Source organism: Ptiloglossa arizonensis, chromosome 8, assembly GCF_051014685.1.
Source record: "Ptiloglossa arizonensis isolate GNS036 chromosome 8, iyPtiAriz1_principal, whole genome shotgun sequence".
Taxonomy (NCBI): domain Eukaryota; kingdom Metazoa; phylum Arthropoda; class Insecta; order Hymenoptera; family Colletidae; genus Ptiloglossa; species Ptiloglossa arizonensis.
The window spans coordinates 6,695,388-6,715,015 of NC_135055.1; the positions used below are offsets into that span (position 1 = coordinate 6,695,388).

A 19,628-nucleotide genomic window follows, 5' to 3' on the forward strand; every position below is an offset into this window, starting at 1 on the left:
TACAATTTATTAACAGTTTTCATTGAAAAAATAACAGTTATATTAATATAAAGTCGTCCGATACAGATTTATAATGCTCTACTTTTTCTGTTTTAGTCAAGACAATATTCTTACAGGGACTGTACAATGGTTTATCGAATCTGAAAATCAACGACGACGAACTGGTTTTTGTACCCTTTGTCTGCCCATACAAATCGTGCCCAAACTAGTTCGTACAGTTAGAATATTGTATTCATTCTTTTAGAACTGTAGAATATCATTTATAAATTTACGAATGCGATGTGTATGTTTCATAATAAATATTACAACGTTTATTCTTAATATTATAAGGAAACTTAGATTAACATATAATTAACCAAGACTTCTCGTCGCGTTGCTTATTAAATCATTTAACATAAAACATCTGATTTATGTTTCTCACGTGCTCGTCGTGATTCTCGTATATATGTGTAAGGTTTAGTCCTTCACCTAATTCCAAAACTTGCCGCGAATCACATTTTTCACGCAAACAGTTATTGCAGAAGAATAGCTACGGGAAAATATTTTGTATAAAAGAATATAGAAAATTTAGAAAAATTGTTTATTCCTTGTTAGAAGAATAGGATATTTAGAAAGAAGAAACATAAAAATGAAATGAATGGTATAATATGAGAATGGAATTTACTGTTGTAAGAATATCGATACGTGAGTAAAGCAACAGACGTATACAAAATTCTACGAAGTTGGAGCTGTCGAAATTTCTATCGTTCCAAGGAATCACGTAGCCATCCGTAAAACGAACCACTTTTAACTCAGGTAACGACATTGTGCGTGCGTGCGTGCGTGCGTGCGTGCATGCGTGTGCGTGCGTGCGATGTGGTAGAATGCATATACACATGCAAACCTAATAAAATCTTACACAATGTGTACAAATTATTATTTTTTTCTTTGCGTATAATCGTACATATGCAATTCTTAAGTCAATTTCTCTGTTATTGTAATTAATACAGCGTTTAAAATAATTAAAGAATCTACTCGAAATTACATTTTTAACACAAATCAGAATTAAATTCAAATCTAGCAATCATTCTTGGTAAAACGTTAATAAATCAAGTCTCGTTAAAGAACACGAACCTTATCATGTTTTAGTTGCAAATTGGAACAATGGCTAACAGATGGCGTTTAAATTTTATTTTCACTGTACAAAATGTTTTAGTATACTTTTCTTGTGTTCCCGTTGGTAACATATTCTGTTTAAAAAAGTGTAGCTGTAAAATATACAAGATCACAATTAATGACAAGGACCGTCAATATGATTTTTATTCTGTGAAAGAGACGCACGATATGGTGTAACTTTTTCTCTACTAATGGAGCGTGCGCATCATTCTCAGATTTCAAAGTCAAATTACGCTTTCGTGAACGTGACGGTTTGAAAAGTCTTCACTGGACAATAGTTGATGAAAGGACCAACCTAAAAACACGTCTATTGCACGAATATCTTTCATCGACATGTTATGCGCCAGTCGTACCCCTTCATTTAAAATCAAGTAAGTAAAAAACAATAATTGCTGAATAATGAACCACTACGGTTCGCGTCAATTTTCTTTTCTTTTCTTGTGTCTGTTCCTTGTAACTTTTACGTTTGAATAATGCATCAATTTTTTTCTCTCTCGAGCATCATCCCAAATTAGTTCTGTAATTGCACACGGAACGAGAGAATGAGAAAAAGTAACCCAGCTACGTCATTTTAAAAATTAAAAATTTGTAGTTCCTTGACTTCCAGTTATTTATATATTCTTAACTAGTTACGTACTTAAAAAAAGAAACTTAACTGGTAACTCAAGTGACAAAGAAATATCGATAATCGTGAAACGATAAGTACGAAATCAAATGCATTAAATCACTAGAAATATTCATAAAAAATATAACCCTTAAAAAAATACGTTTTATACGATGTCAACATAAATTGACAAGGTCTTGAATCTTGTTGAACGGATAAATTCCGCAATTCAAAGGAGGAAAAAATTACGAACGAGATTAATTTACAATAGAAATAATTTTTCAACCAAATTGATAATATTTTTGATCGTATATTGTTAATATTAATTGTTCAAATGTCGGATCACAACACTTTTGGATATTGTGGATGATATTATATCATAAGGACAGTGACTTGTCTTTTAAAAACGTTATTGCGCATTCGCGTGCAATCACGAATATAGGATTTCTCTATCTTGGCTATGGTACAATGTACCGAGATGTCATCGATAAACAGCATTTACATATAATCTGATTGTTATTTGCTCCCCTCTCGCGTTCAACTGACGAGATATTTATAATCAGATCATTTTCTGTTTCTTTTCCGACACATTTAATTGAAATGACCTTTAAATAGGATTTAATCACCTGAAGAAAGAAAAAATGAATCACACTATGCCAACGATATTATCGTTTTACGTATGTACAACAAACTAATGTCGAAATCTGTTGGATCGCGAAATACCCTTCGATTCATTTGAAGCATTTGCCGCATTCTTAACGTGTCACATATACTAAATTAGTTACGAAATGGGAAAAGTATTTTATTTGCTCATGATTCACAACCATTTTCATAATTCTAAATGCAATCGATTGCTGTGTAATCAACTTATTATAATAGGATAATAGGGTCTATATTTATCATATTATAGTAAATATGAAATTGAGCTTGAAAAATATAATTAAAAACGGAGCATAAAATATAAATTAAGCTACTTTCGTGCAATATCTATGTTTAAATAAATAACGTGCAAATCTGTAACTAATACGTTATTTTGAAATACACGCAATTTTGCAATCTATGTTAAAGAAACATCTTGACGGATCATTGAACTCATCCTCCCATAAATTTAGGGTTTCCCGAATAACAAACCCTTTTGATCGCTGGATCCTGTGATTGGTCGATCGTAGATCGATGGTGGGGAGGTATAAAAAGGGGTTACATCCACGGAGCGGCGCACTGTGCGACAGTACAAGTTCGTGATTGCGGTTGTTCGCGTCGCGTTTTCCAAATTGTCTCCAAAAGCATTTCGAAATTAACGTAATTCCCGTCCGTAATCATTAGAATACGATTTGGCGTATTTTGAAACGGAATTTATTTTCTTTGCCACGCACGATTTCCACGGACGATTACCAAAGGGAAGCACCATGTGTGTACGTACTGTGGTCGGTATAGAAGCTAGCGAGCCGGTTGTGGCACATCAGTCGAACAAGTTACAAAAAGCGAAAGAAAAGTATATGAAATTGCACGATGACCTGGTGGCCAAAGAGTTGGAGATCATCGAGCAACAGAAAACCCAGGTTTTTATTCCAGAATTGGCTGATGACATCTTAAGGGCCAGCACCATAAACTACAGCTCGCTTCTTAAAGTATTAACGAACTATTACGAGGCAATACAGCAGACAAAATTCTTCAAGTGAGTATCTTTTTCATCTTTAACCGCATGTATCTCAAATAGGGATTATACTCGATAAACGAAACGTGATTGATCACGGATGTTCTCTCTCTCTCTCTGTTTGTCTCGTTCCGTTAATTGTTGCGAGATTCGAAGGTAGAAAGTATCATTTCCATCAGTAAAAACAAAATGTAATAGAATCGAATGGAATTAATTCACGAAGCGATAGAAATTATGGCCCGTATTTAGTGACCTTTCTTTATCCTATCACGAAGTTTTGTTCGCAGATTAAGCTACATATATGTGATAACATTTTATTTTTGGCTATAAATTGATTAAACACAGATCATTTTTTTTCGTTTTTAATAAAAATTACTTTGAGGGATTCGAAGTGAACATAACCTATGAGTGACCTTAAATTTTATTCAGACTATACGTTAAAAACTTCTTGTTTAAACGGATTTTGAGTAAACTGTAGCTTAAACTTTCTTCTTATTCTATTAACTGAAATGAAATGATTTCATTCTTTTATCTAACAGTTGATAGAATTTTAAAAATACCAGAATGTATGTTGGAATTTCGAAGTCTTCTGTCAAGTCGTTAATCTGGTATTCTAAACATTCTTTCGTTAAATATTCCAAGCTAAAATACTTTTATAAAAAGAGAGCACAACATTTATTCGTATTACAGTACGTACAAGAAGTATATCTGAAGAGTAATTTTATTATTTCCATATCATCTTATTTTTACTTTTTAATTGAATACTTAATCAGAATTATGTCAGATAATGCAAAATATTAAATTGCAATTGTAAATCACATTCGGTTATCGTTTGTTCGTTTTGAGACTTTTGATGTGGATTAAACATCATGTTTGACAGTTGATAATTAAAATTGCGTTCTGTATGTGCGGAGAAGTGTTAATGTGCTAGACGTACCGAGATAAAATTCTTTATCGATCATCCTGATGTACATAGATACATCGCCAAAATCTTGAGTAATAAGTTCGTTAATAAAAAATTAACTAACTAATAAATGCACATGTGAACGGAAAAGAAATCATTGAAGTTTAATTAGTGCGTTATTAAGCGTTATCACGTGATAGATAATCATAGTGTTAATTCTTCCTCTTTTTTGCCGATATCGATCAAAATTCTAGCGCCTTTTCACTGATAACAACCGATATTACGAAGCGTGCCCTACGCACCTCGGTTTTTGCATGTGTGAAACGTGTTACATACAAATTTTAAATGATGTTTTTATCATGAAATTTATTAACATTCGATTACCTTTTTTCCAATATAAAGTGTTTGCTAAAGTCATAAATCGATAATGTTGTGAACACGTTAACAATAAAAATTTAGTTGCCAAATTTTATTATACGGTTAGTGGTGTATTAAATATTTTTACTTTGATTTGCTTTTTTTTATTTCAGCACATCAATACTATTTTCCTAATATTATATTTGCAATTTTTCGTTTTTAATTCCATAGCTCGGAAAAGAATCGAGAAGAAAACAATATTCTACGTTTAAATACAAATCTCAAGTATTAGTTCTTAAACAGTTAAAAATAATGTATAAGTGTAAGTGAAAGAACAGGTAGAAGTTGAAAGGAATGTACAACATTGAGCGGTTCAGGTAGATTTTATTATTGCCTTTGCAATCTTTTCGCATAACGGTAAAGCAATAGAGAAAAAGCAGTATCTGAATCCAGCATTGAGTAAAAGCTATAGTTTTCATCGTTCTTGAAAACACTGACTAAAGTACAAAAACTGTACGTATAACTGTATCGATAAACTTAAGGTTAGGTTGATATTATTATTACATTGGTAATAATGGAAACGAAAAAAAAAAAACAATAGAAAAAGAAACGGAACACAAAGGCAAATTAGGGCACGCAACATGCTACGTGACTACACGCTTGAATAAGAATGGCAGCGAGCATTACATGATACTAGGGTTGCCACCTTTTCCAATTACAGTATCCGGAGATTATAAGATTGGTATTATAATAGAGAATAGCACAAGCTCGAGAAGTTACTGCAATTCGTCCGCAGGCAACAGTTTCTACGTAATATAATTGAATTTGTAAAATGGTAGGTTTGAAAATAATTTGACGTGTATATATCTAATAATCACCGTATAAATAGTTCGCAAATAATTTTAAGAATATTATCCAGAATTATTCAAATTGACTAACGAGTCTAGCCCGGAAACCAAAGGGAGGACTAAAATTAGTGTACAAGTGAGTACTAAAGAAAGGGGTGGCAACTTTATACGATACTGACTCGTATGTCAATGAACGCATTTTAATTTGTACCAGGAGCAGATACGATCAAGCGGAAATGTCTACTTACACGTATCTCATTTATATTTCACTTATAAAAGATTTCACACGATGTTTACATTAATACAATTGAATCATTTTCGGGGAATGAGTGAGAAAGAAACGAAACAAATAAGATTTCTGACATAACTTTCCCACTATCGTGTTTGCTCGATAAATATTCAATAATCATTGGGCAAGCCCAAGTCATCTCATTCATCTCCTATTCCTGGTATTTATTGATCCAAGTTTGGCTTTGATCTATTTCTGCACGCGAATGAATATTGATTACTGATCAATCACCCTTCTGTATATTACTTTAACTTGCATTTATCTTTAGAATGCAACATTTCGTTTGAACCTCTGCAGAAAGATAAAAATACAATTGAAATAACAATAACAGTATAAAGAAATCAATGTTTTTAAATTGTTTACTGCTTTATATTTCTTAAAAATTTAATTTAAATTATTTTATTCGATAATCATTAAAGAATAACATTTAAATAACACAAGTATACTTTCAACCGATAAGTATTCAAGTATACAAATTTGATCGGTGTGAGTTCAGACTTTCAACTTTCTATCGCTGGCATTTCTCGTCGCGACATCATAGTTAAATATACATATTGCAATTTAAATGTAGCATAAATGTTTTGCCTTAGGCACTATAAATAGAATCACTGATAAATTTAACACGTTTAGCTTTTAAAGTGCATTCACTTGTGACTAAAATTAGTCACATTGAATGATAATCGTTTGTGACGTTTATTCTAGACACGTGCGCGACAGCTTCTTGGAATGCATGTTCCGCGCATGCGTGAAAGAAAGACAAACGAAATGACATACCGACACACATTCGCCGCGCGCGCGAAATGAAGGTAATAAAGATCGTAACAATTACGTAAGAAATGCAAGTTTGATAACAAGATAGTGCCTCAAAAAATTCAGATAAAGATACCCACACGTTACAGTTGTCTCTTTTTTTTTTTAAAGAACATTTTATGAGTTTAAAATTACATTTTTTGATAATCGAAATTATGTAACGTGTAAAATTTATCATAATATTTATTTTGTAACATCGTACAAATTTACGAATCCTACTCAGATTTACTTTCTTTATGATCTCACCTTGAGGATCAATGTCTTCAGTTCCGTGGTAAAAAGTTATATCACATATGGGTGACGTGGCAGTCAATGTGTTAATCAAATTAGGACGAGTTTTGCAGGTATTTTCAGGATCGTTTAAATTCTGAAAACAGGCCGCGAATATTTTTGGCCAGTTTTCAAGCTCAAAAATACATTTTCCTGCACGTGACAAGGAAATAAGACAGGTGGACGAATAATCGCACGATCAATCTTATTTTTATTTTTTTTTTATGGAATACCAAAGATTGATTCACTCATCTTCGAATATTGAAAATCACGAAAATTAGTTCAGAGATTTTTAAAACTTACTTGTGCTTCCTAATTCTGCCTGTTGTTTCGTCGCCAGTTAACTTTCTCAATTCCGCCCGAGAATTACGTTTTTGAAAGTGCCATGTCATAGTGGATTAATCGTGACACTGTGATAAAAATGAGCGGTTCTTAGCTGAAGTGAAAGCACGGAAAATTAGCACTTTAACGCTATTTACATAACCTTGATGAACACGGCAAAAATCTGACATTTCATCGTTTCGATAATCCAAACGAAGCATACAATTATACAAGTTTTTATAACTTTAAAATTAATTTACTGACTGACGATCAAAGTATTGTAATTATGGGTAATCTCGAATGCAAAGAATGGATCTGTGGTTCTCGTATTCTGCACCAGAGGGTTTTTCATCAATCCCAATTCTCGCAATTACCAGTTGTACTATCGATTACTTAATGTAAGACGTTCACGTTATTTTTGCGTGACACTTTTTTTTTTAGGAAAGATTAAGATAATGTCGGATAATTCTATAAATAATACAATACATTTATTATTTTCGTCATAATAAGTTCATTTACAAGTAAAGTACTGGCAAATCATAATATTTTGGTGTCTACGATACAGTGAACGAACTATCTCCACTATATATACTTCATTGCACACTCTGTTTCCGAAGTACCACGGTGAGGTGGAACAAAGGGACAAGAGATAAAATGGTGAAACTGCGTAGCGGTATAACGAAGGTCGACACTAAATGACCTTGAGCAGTCAATGGATTTCGTTTCGACCGTGCTCTCCAAAGAAAGAAATTCCAGGAATGTACAAATCTATACTTTGTGCCTTGGAAATTTTATACAAAAATATTGTGCCTAGCTCGTTTTAACGGATAATGTTAATAATAATATGTATTGTTAGAAGGGGGAAAAAGAAGGAAATCAATATATCGAGCAAAAAATAAATCGATATATTCGGTATAAAGTCGAGGTACAAATACACGCTGTTATTAACCTAAATTCGCCAAATTATTTTGAACAGCGAATATTACGCATTTAATGCCCCGAATTGTTTAATTTATACAAGTATGCAGCACTTCCAAAATATACAGTCGGCGGTGTTCTATTTTGAGCAGAATGTAACGTGACGAAAGGCTACGATTTGTTCGTCCGAGACAAGGTACACGAGGTCATCATTCTCCACTTCAATGCGTTTTAATTTCTTTTCAATTGCGTAGCTGGATCGCGGGAATTCCCAGCTGTTTAAGCGTAGGAAATTCCAGTCGTGAAAATTATTCATGAAGTCCTGGGAATCGATATCTTTTCCTTTCGTTTCCTTTTCTTTTTTTTTCTGGTAAGCGCCCTGTTTCACAAAAAGTAGCAGGTAGTTGCTGGGGAATGTTAATGGCGGTAATCGTGGCGAACATCTGGCCAGTAGTATATCTGGCGTTTGATCAAAAGGCATGTCTCAAATTTACGGGGGGTTGAAAGCGAACGTGCGCGCGTCAAAGTCGCTCGTCCTTCTCGCTAATGCTTTGCCCTAAAATAAGAACGTGCCATTCGCGTGAACGTGTGTCAATTTTACAGCAGCTGGTGTAATGAGGAAAAATAAATTACTTTAATCTCTCGATGGTGAGTTATCGTACACGAACGAGATTCGTCAGTATTTATGAGGAAAAGAAAGTATGATAATGTCATTGGGATAATTAATGCCCGCGTTCAACGAATTGTTTATACCTTTCGCGACCTTTAGTTCGTTGCAACGATTAAAAACGCGTAAATTTCTTTTCGTTTGAGGTCGATCGCAGAAAATCACTCGGCCCGTTTCGGGTACTTGAATTGAATTTGATTTCAATACCGTATAGACGAACAGTTGAATACTCGACGAATTTGAGTAAATTCAAGTATCGGGTACTCAAATAATTAAGTTTAATCAAGTGAATTTTTCTCGAGTACTCGAGCTGGGTCGGTAAAGCGAATTTTAGTTTACTTATATACTAACTGAGTACTCGGTTCGATTTTATAATACGTTTGTTCACTACCTGAGAATACTCGAGTAGGGTAAATATACTAGTAGTTGGCCACTTATGTGATCATGAAAATTCAATCTATATGTGATTATCGTTACTAAATTACTTTTTAAACATTTTATATATCTTTATTATTTTATATGTCATTATTTTAGATTTCTACTTCAGTTACTAAATTCGTTAAAATTTCGCCATGTGATATCAGTTAGCCAATCGCTGTCGGAACAAGAATTTTTGTAGTTCACAGTATTATCATTAGGGACATGAAACTGTATATACAGAAAGTAGAGGTATAGGTCAACCACTAATATATTTCATTTTATGCGATTTTGTCGTTACTTCTTAATTATCAGACATTTATTTTAAAAGAGGCTGATTACTGGCTAAAGGCCGACTACTGGCACATTTACCCTACTCTGCTCGGTTTAACACTAGATTTACCAACCAGTCAAAATGACTGGCTTCAGATGCTTTTACAAAGAAATTTACTTTAAATTCCATAGCATATTTTCAAAATACCTTATAACTTTTTTTATTCTATAAATATAATCAATTTCATAAGTTCCTCTTTTTTCTCGATCATTGATTTCCCTGAAATACATTTGAGGAATACCTTAATATACTAGAATCTATCGGTGGTTCTAACGTTAATGGCGCGTTAACACGATTCTTCGAATACTCAAACAATCGGATACTCTGTTAGATTTACTCTGTTAGATTGAATCCACTCGATGGGTCGAGTATTCAAATACTTCAGTACTCGAATGGATACTTGTTTCGATTGGACGCAAAGATTCGGTTCGACTGCACCATCGAACGCCTTCAATTTTACTTTGAGCGTGCAAAGCAAAAGCATTGTTTGGTAAGCGCTGAAATCAGGATGTCAATTGCAAGGTGGTGTGTGCGTGCCATCTTGCACGTTTCCCGGTGACTCTTGATAACTGGCGCATAATGCCCGGCGTATTGTATATCTCGCAGGCTTATGCTTTAGAACCCGAGTGGACATAACGAGTGGGCAGAAACGCTTGTACATTCACGCGAGTCATATTACGACCGTGTGCTCGGGATACCGACCCGGTTCCCCTTTAGGAATGGACCCCCCTGGAACTGGGAAAATTATTGGATGCAATTACGACACTCGTCCGTTTCCTTCCTAGCGGAAGAAATTTATGTTAATCCCGCGTCTAGACGTAGATCCATGACGAGAATTTTAACGCATGGTTGTGCCACCCAACGGTTTCATTACGGTCATCCCAAGTCGAAATTCCGCATATCGGTAAATGATCGTATAGCGAGGAATCTGAGATAAAATGGAACGAATAAAACTTCAAATATTGATACGTTTAACGTCTTTATTTTGCACAAACAATTGTACATAATATTATTTATTCTTTTTTCAATAAATTAAAGACGTAAGTATCCTTATCGATCAGAGGTTACTGGGTTAAAAGTAAACCAGTACTAAATTCTTCTTCGCTTGTGGACCGAGGAAGTCGCGAACGTGCCCAATGGCAGCAAACTAGAATTAATTTTAACGAACGACAAGGTTGAAGGGGTCAATACGAGGGTGATATGTATTTTATCCGTATGTATAGAACTAAATAATTAAATGTAGTCTGTGAAAGCTAACAGGAAGACGAGAATTTCGACTCTGGATCATTTTTACGCTCTGAATGTTTTTCTTTTCTTTTTTTTTAATTGGACTGTAACAAATATTTCTCAAGTCGTTTCGAAGAGAAAAATGAAATTTTCTCAAATAATTAAGAAAATAATTCTCTTGTTTATTAAAATTTTTAGGACGAAGAAATAAGTTAATTTCTATTAATTTTGAAATATTGAATGTTGTTAGGATTCGCATAAATCCGTAACTACGGTTAATTGAAATAACAATGTTGTGCAAAATGAAGATACAAATATGTTTGCCAGATCGTGAATCGAGTTTGTAAATAATTGATGTGAGAGAGTTGACGCTGACTGTGCAATGATCCAGAATGATTGATGTAATCACGAAACGCCTGGGATAGCATTACTTATCGCAGGCGACTCTTATTAGTGCTGCCTCTACGGTTTCATTTACGTATCGTTGTTATCAGTGTCCTGGCACTTTTATACTTTACCAACGTTGCACCTCTGAGGATGGAGAAATTGTCTTCAATTCTCGTTCAAATTATTCGAAATCTTTACACGGGAATAAAGCTTGAAAAGAACGAACGAAATGAGATTAGAAAAAGGTTGTTGATTTTAATTTACTTTAATTATTGCGAGAACTTTATAAATTGAGTATTTCATAAATACTCCAATGATATTATTGCACATGTTTGTCCTTATACGGAATTAAGTAGATTCTCTTTTGATTTTAAAATTGTAAATTTATTTGAATCGGAAATTGTCGTTGACCCGTAACCAATTTTCGTTGATTAACGAAAAAGTATTTCGAAAAATGCTCGTACAATAGAAGAGTTGTCGCCCTCCAAGCAATCTTGGCAACTCGAATGAAAGGTGACCTAAGTCACGTATATGTGAGGGTGGCCGATAACTGCTGGCTGGTAAGGTCACGTGGTGGTTATCGAAGCAACAACGATGAAAGACGTTCGGAAAACACGAAACATCGGGTCGAAATTTCATGGCAATTGAATGATTCGTTGCTCGTCGTAAAGTATGATTTCATCGACGTACGTCTTCACGCGCTCAACAAGATACACAGTGTGTTCAATTGTACCTTATAGTAACCACCCGGGTGTTTCAAAGTGGTCGAATTACGATCGTACGCTTCCTCTTGTACTTTCATCCATGCATCTAGCGACGGAGCTCGAGCCAGAATTGCTTCGAATACACGACGCAAGATTCGAATCTTATCTTAAACAGAACGTTCTCGAAGAGTTACGTAGATCTTGGGTGGTAACTTGTATTTTCCTGCGCGAAAGATTAATTTTTAAAAATCAATTAGACAAATCGTGAATAAATAAACTCCTCTTCGGTAGTACCGAAAACAATCTCTGATTCGAGTTGTTGTAGAGGTACTCGTGTACAGTACAATGCAATTGGAAAAGATAACGATTTTCGAAATTTATCGGTAAGCAAATTTTGGTGAGTTAATTAATTTCAAGTTTTCCAATATCGTTCTGTATCATTGATAAAAGAAACCTCAAATCCTAATCGATCATTTTTAATAAGGCACGTGGACAATATTTATTATACGTGAAGTATAATATTGTTCGAATATTTGAAGTTTTAAATTCTTGAAGCTTTGATTTTACTACGACCACTCCTATCGGATTCTCCGTCTTGTTAATCGATTCTTTCTTCGTTTTATTCTTTTCTACGAAGAAACAAATCTCCAAGTGCAAGTCGATTTACCGAACCAATTGTACGTGAACACACGTAACTTTCACATAAGTACACGTACGGGACACAGTGCATAATCCTGTTCTGAAATTCTCCGAAATGTCTTTTATATACAGCACGAGTGGTGTTCGGTCAAGAACCTTGCGCGCGAGGAAAAATGCGTAGAATAATCTTAGCATGCTGTACAAGGGCACACGGTACACGTTATTCGCTGTACGAGACACCTGCCGTTATCTAATTCGTACGACTTCCTTTTTAGATTATTTCTTTATCGATTATTTTCCAAAGACTGTTAAAATTTGTATCTAGATAAAAGATAAACTGTTGCTTGTCAAATAAAAATTAGAATTTGAATTATGGAATAAAATATTCCACAACGAACGACGTAGGAATTTAACCGTCCGACGACTAGGTCGTTGTCTTTTGTGCGATTAAAATTTTGCTCGTCACCGTTGATTCCATAAGTTATGCATCTCTTGTTCTTACATTGCTCGACTCGCATTCGAATCGTTTCATTTTTACGTTATACCCGAACCGGCCTGAGCTCGGCAGAAACAAAGACAGGGCTTGTGAAAAATACAGAATTTCAAGCATCCCACGAAACATGTGTGTGTGCTTTGGCCAGTGGGAGCAAAAAAGCATCGTGTGCGCATAATTGTGTTCGCCGAATGAACATTTCGATCCTATTGTGGACCCCTCCAATAAACGCAGAAGATGGACCATTACTGTAACAGACTGTTTATGTAAATTATACTTGAATTTATAGCCGGTTAATAAATCCTGAACAGAGACCACAGTAGAGCCATAGATCTCGTAAGAAATATATTCAACGCCTATTGTTCTCACCAATAAAAATAAGAACGTGCAAACTTATTAGTAAGATTACATAAAGGGAATTGATTAAATAACGTATCCTGAAATATTCTTCAATAGGAGGCGCTGGGGTCGAAGAAGAGAATAGAATTAGGTTAAATTAGGTACTAATAAGTTATTGTAAAAAGCGAGTAAGGAATGCAAATAATTTTCAGAACAATTATGAAAGAAATCTTCATTTATTGAAGAATCTTCCTCTCGTTGAAGAAACGATAATTAAAAAATTGTTCAATTCTTAATGAAACAATTATAAAAGAAAACATAGATTATTAAAGGTACAATTATGAAAGAGAGCTTCGATTAACGAAGAAACAAGTATTGAAGAATCTTTTGCTCGTTGAAGAAATGATAATTAAAGAATCGATCAATTATAAAAGAAAGCTTCGATTAACGAAGAAACAAATATTGAAGAATCTTCCTCTCCTCGAGGAAACGATAATTAAAAACTTATTCAATTATTGATGAAACAATTATAAAAGAAAGCTTCGATTATTGAAGAATCTTTCTCTCCTTGAGAAAACGATAATTAAAAACTTGTTCAATTGTTAACGAAACAGTTATAATAGAAAGCTTCGATTAACGGAGAAACAATCGGTGCAAAAAACTTGACTGATTTACAGACACGTATTATTTACAATCGTGATAAAACGCCACAGCATCCTCGAAGACGACCACTGAACGCCGCTAGACGTAATGTACACCAACCAAGAAAGTCTCTGTCGAATGTACAATAAAACATGAAACGTCTGTTCGCACGCAAACATTGAACCACGTGTGTCCACATAATCGTAGGCGGTTCGTGCTTATTGCTCCGCGCAGAACAAACTTTCCATAAATATTACTGTCACTGGGATAAATCGTGACCTCCTTCCTACTGTAACATCATACACCTTGCACCTGACAAAAGAATTAGTGGATAAAAATAGAAAGTGGATCTCAGGGAAGAGGTAGTAAACAGTCTCTTGACTGAATGACAGGAAACAAAAGGAAAAAAACTCGCTAACTACTCGTTTAAAGTACCGATGGGAATTATTAGACCGTTACCAGAAACTCAAAAGTCCCTAGAAACGATTCAAAAATTCAAGAAAAATCAACAGTGAAATTCTCTTTAGAATTCTCGGTAGAACTTGGTTATAAAGTGAAGTGTAAACGGTAAAATAATAATAATAATAATCTAATCAAAATTAGAACATTAAATCCGCTATTGATTTCAAACGACTATTATAGTTAAAGATTGTTGTAATTTTCGTAAGCAACTTTACTGGGATATTTTACACCTCGTAGAATAGTTCATTAAACTCGCAAGGAACTCGTCGTTCAATGTTGCATTTAGGTCAACTCGTACGCAGATTCCTCACCGATCCGACGTAAATGTACAATTTCAATTCTCCAATCTTTGCCCATTTGTTTCGCAAGTTTTTCTCCTTCGGTTTTAAGACATATTAATGGTACGTCGATTAACACACTTTTCATGTTAAAAAACAAGGTGAACCGTTCACGGGTCCAGCATTGCGTATTTTTCACATAATGGTAGTCCAATTGCCGAAGTGAAGACCGGATCGAATTAGTATACGGCGTCGAACGAAGCGTCGCGCTTGAAAAATTTGCAACCCAATATTCTATATCGAGCGGTTTATTGTCCCGAATCGACGCGTATCGAATTTAACATAATTCAGAAATACAAGGCTTAGATTTCGAAATATATAGGATACATCGATGATCTACGCGCACATGTAGAACTTTCGTAATGAACGGAGAAATGATGCAACCAGTCCACCGGCTACGTGCGAATTGATTACATCGATATGGCAGTGCTACGGTAAATATTGAATGCCCCCGTGTTTGCATTAGCAAACCCTCTGTAAATATATTTTCATGTTCATGTGGAGTGCCCGACAATAAATTCGTGACATATTTTCGTACCGTCTGTCGCGTCACGCAGCTTCACAGACGACGGAATTCGATTTATCACTTGATCCATATATTTTCAACTTTTATATTTTACATTGTATTGCGACACACAGAGAAGCTCAGCGAACTCTGAGTCGCGACGACATTATCTTTGTAACGAGCAATTAGCAAATTCATCGTCTGAATATGTTTCTTCGAGGAAAAGCAATCGTGGTAAAGTATATATACTTGAAGAGTACTGTAGATCTGATTTCTGTCGACACATACTCGACACTCTCAACACTTCGATCGTCACGCGTGAACCGTGTACGCGACTGGCGTCTAAATTTTTATTTTTGAGAATCCCCGAGCTTCGAAGTATGTATTTACAAAGACGTATTGATCTAAAATATTATTTTGTGGTAAGAATTGTGAGGAAAATCGAAGGTAGCCTTTCAGGGTAATTTTTATAAAATCGACCGGCGATCGATAAGTTAATCGTCGATGATGTACGTATTGATCGATATAAAGGAAAATTTTGGAAATTGTTTACGACACAGCTAAATCATTTGCTTCGTTCGAAACTCTTCCCACGTCGGTAGACTTATGAACGATGCTCGCGAGCATATCAAATAAAGAACTTTTTAATCAGTATTTCGTATAAAGTCTACCAATTGTTATATCTAAAAATCAATATCGTTTTATCAAAGTTTTCTACATTTTTGCATTGTTCAGTTGCTACCGCTTGATCGAATCTCGTGTCCAAGTATTATTCTTGTTTAGTTCGGTGCACGCGTACTCGGCGAATTATGGAAATCAAACTTTGTCGATAACCGGGTTTACGGAAAAATGTTTATGCTATGATTTCAACGAATATTTATATTATCAAATACTTAGTAAATAAATTCATTGGTCTACGTTATTAAAAATATCGAAACGTATCTATACAATAAAAGGAAAATGTTAATTAGCATAAAAAACAACGCTCAACGGATACAGTTTACCCTTATTTGTATTATTACATTTGCTTCAAGTAACAGTGAAACATGATCGAGGCAAATTTTATGTAATTTTTGTCTTCAGAATGTTGAATATTTTTATCTCAGATTGTGTAGAAAATTGAGATCGCCCTCTTTCGCATATGATGTTCCACTTGTATTCGATTTGTTTTTTACTAAGCAGAGGCAGTTATTGGCTAGTCGTACAACGCATCGTCTGGCGCCCGAGTCGATGATGTCGCGTGAATCTCGTGAGTCGAAGTTAACGGAGAACCGGATTCGATAATCAGCGCAGTCACGCGAGTCGTGTAAAATATATCTATGAGGTTGATGCATATGCCGAGCAATTTTCGATTCAATCGACAAAACCATTATGAATTTTTTTTTTATCGTTCAACATGAACAAATATTTGTGTAGAAATCGTCTCTTTCGAAAATGAATCCCAGTATTTCTGTGGATCGAATAATTTTCATTTTGGTAAAATTAACAAACTCTAACCACGTATGCACTCGTTTCATTGGAAAACGAATCGAAATATTTGCTTGCAATTGTTTTATTTGTTCTATTGAAACTTAAGGAGAATTGGTTTCTTGTAACAAAAAAAAAAAATAAATTGATATACGCGGATAAAAATTTATATTTCCGTTAGTATTAATATTACGTTTCCAATAAAGAAAAAAAATATCGATTTATCTTTAAATTATTAACGTAACCAACTTGTAAAATATTCGTAGCTTCAATCGCAATTAATGATATCTGAAGCTATTCAAATTAATAGAATGGCTCCGTGGAAGATTGTAATGATGCTAATGGTTAGCCTGTTATGATAAATTATAAGTCGTTTACTCGGGAATAATGAATTGGTCGAGCCATGCTCGATCTTCGTACAAATCTGTTTAGTCAATGGACAAAGCGTTAAAATAAGTTTTGTGTTTCATACTTTAAGAGTTTCTATCCAAAGATACATTTTACAGGAATGTTATAATGAATTTCAAGATTTTAGTTAACATGAAAATATCAGATATATTGAATTTAATAAATGCTGTAATTCAAAATATCAATTAAATAATTGGTTCTTAAATTTGAGAAAAAAAAAGTTAAAATCAATAAGTAATAAGTTGTTTATATGAAAAAAGATTAATTTATTTATAAATCAACAATAAATTAAAAAAGAAAACAAAGTTATGGAATATTATGCATTACTTACTATGAAATTCTCTTAAAATTAACCAACATTACAAACATTCATCTAACAAAATTGTAGACTAAATTTGTTTCTACAGAATAATATATTTCAAGTACTTTCATTTAAGTATTATAATATTAATGTAACATCTTTTTTCTTTTGTAGAATTTTGTTTCATACAACACAACCGGCTCATGTAATAATGATCGCAGCAGTCTTATGTGTGACATCAGCTCTTGTCCCAATCAAAGATAAAGTACAAGTTGCTGGACATCCTCACTCAAGAACAGCTTCCTTCATTTATTTGGCTTCCTTTGTGATGCATCTTGGTGCTCAAATCTGGATGACTTTTGTTTCAGGTTAGTCATATAGACAAAGAAGAATATAGATGAATCTTTACTTTCTATGGAGTTTTATGGTATAATTTATAATAAGTATGCTTCTTTCCTCACTGTTTGAATTGTTGTTGTTACAGGTCTCTCTTTATATTTTGCATTACCAAGGCATATATTTGGTGAAGTGCAACGCATTCTGTTTCCCAGATACTTTACCATCAATGCATGTCTCAGCCTCACTACTCTTCTTATTTTTGTTAAACATCATCCAGCACATACATGGGATGCTGAAATTGCCATTCAGGTTTGTTGAATATTAAATTCCATAAAATTAAGGAATTAACAGAAAATAATTGTACATGATAATCAAAATAAAAACAATATTTTCAGGTATGTGCGATGTCTGGTGCTTTTTTTCTAGAGCTATTAATACGGCTCTATTTGACACCACCCCTTCTGCAACTTATAGTACAAAAGAATAGTTTGGAACGTGCCGCTGGAGTCGGAAATGAAATCGGTCGACATAATCCTGGCCCGTTGAAACATTGCCCCCACTACTTGAATATCCATCACGCCTTTCGACGCGTACACGTCTACATCGCGATGGGAAACATGCTAACCATGGGATGTACAGTTTTGCATCTCCATTATATAGCCAGCAAATTGTGCGTTCTTTAAAAAAATCAGAACTTTCATGAATTTTGTTGAACATATGCAGGCACTCAGAATTCTTCAAATAGTAAATACTATTTGAACAATGTCTTAATGGGAAACACTAACCAATCTTTACTATCTGATTCTGAGTACAGGAAAAATGCTCGTATGACTTTAATTTTCGCGAACATCAGATATTTTTAATGAAAATATCTGACATATTCTCATAAAAGGAAATCAATGAGTCATAAAATTAAGTTGGCAAATATCAATGTGCACCAAAATGTGTTTTGAATTTTTCCAATGTTCTAAATAGTGAGCGAAAATTTTAAAGTCAGAAACTGCGCTTGATCTATAATTTTGTAGATCGAGTATTCAGTATAATTTAGCCACGTTCTTATCGTGGAAATTTTAATCATAAACGTTAGGGAGCATTTAATGAATATGAAACACATGACTTCTTAATTTATTATTAACGCGATGCATTAATTATAATAAAAGTTCGAAAAACGACAGTAAACATAATTTATATTTCTACGTCAATTCTTGTAATGATCTATATAATTCATCATTGATATTTTATTGTTTATTACACTTTATTATTTTTCTAAAAATGTGTAATGCACGTGTTTGTAGATTGTGCGCATGCATCAGAACAAAATTAAAAAGAAATTTTTTTTTTAAGGAATGAACGAATCATAAAATCAGTGATTTAGAGTGAAAGATCGTGTGTTTAGTCTTTATTGTTTAAACAAACGTTGTACACAAAATTTAAACAATTACTTTAAGAGGTTTTGAGACACTAATTCTTGCCAAAGTTTATTGTAAATTACTATTAACAATACTTAAAAAATGTATTTGACGTAACGACATGTAAATATTTATTGATATTAAATCGTAAAATTGATAAATTAGAACATTCGGAAAAATAAGAATGCGAAATCACTGACTATACTGATAGGTAATAAAGAGCTTACTCTGTATCAGAGTTAATCATATTTATTAAACTAGCGGTAGTACATAATAGTATGATCTTACAGCTGTGTGAAGTCGTCAGATATTTTATTAAAAACAAACACGAGATTAATGCCGAAAAATTAATGGATTAATTGGTTAATATTCTGACTCATGTACTCGCATTTCATTATTGTAAATAATGCATCTCGCTCA

The 19,628-nt window shown here is 33.8% G+C and overlaps 1 protein-coding gene across 2 annotated transcripts; it reads left to right on the forward strand.

The window, feature by feature from the left end:
- Nucleotides 1-1,364: 1,364 nt before the first annotated feature.
- Nucleotides 1,365-19,446, forward strand: LOC143149964 (transmembrane protein 205). Of its 2 annotated transcripts, XM_076317882.1 has the most exons (5): nucleotides 1,365-1,526; nucleotides 3,332-3,434; nucleotides 17,635-17,828; nucleotides 17,945-18,108; nucleotides 18,195-19,446. In XM_076317882.1, exons 3-5 carry the CDS (start codon nucleotides 17,672-17,674, stop codon nucleotides 18,480-18,482), a joined length of 609 nt encoding a protein of 202 aa, XP_076173997.1. In that variant the 5' UTR covers nucleotides 1,365-1,526; nucleotides 3,332-3,434; nucleotides 17,635-17,671; the 3' UTR covers nucleotides 18,483-19,446. The 2 variants fall into 2 exon arrangements, with proteins under 2 accessions (XP_076173997.1, XP_076173996.1); XM_076317881.1 differs by lacking the exon at nucleotides 1,365-1,526 and having other exon boundaries at nucleotides 2,975-3,434.
- The last annotated feature ends 182 nt before the right edge of the window (nucleotides 19,447-19,628 follow it).

Excerpts from the sequence above, each read along its gene's own strand:
- LOC143149964 (XM_076317881.1), top strand. The coding sequence starts at position 3,166 with ATGTGTGTACGTACTGTGGTCGGTATAGAAGCTAGCGAGCCGGTTGTG. Across the intron at positions 3,435-17,634 it reads CAGCAGACAAAATTCTTCAA|AATTTTGTTTCATACAACAC; the intron begins GTGAGTATCTTT and ends TTTCTTTTGTAG. Across the intron at positions 17,829-17,944 it reads CTGGATGACTTTTGTTTCAG|GTCTCTCTTTATATTTTGCA; the intron begins GTTAGTCATATA and ends TTGTTGTTACAG.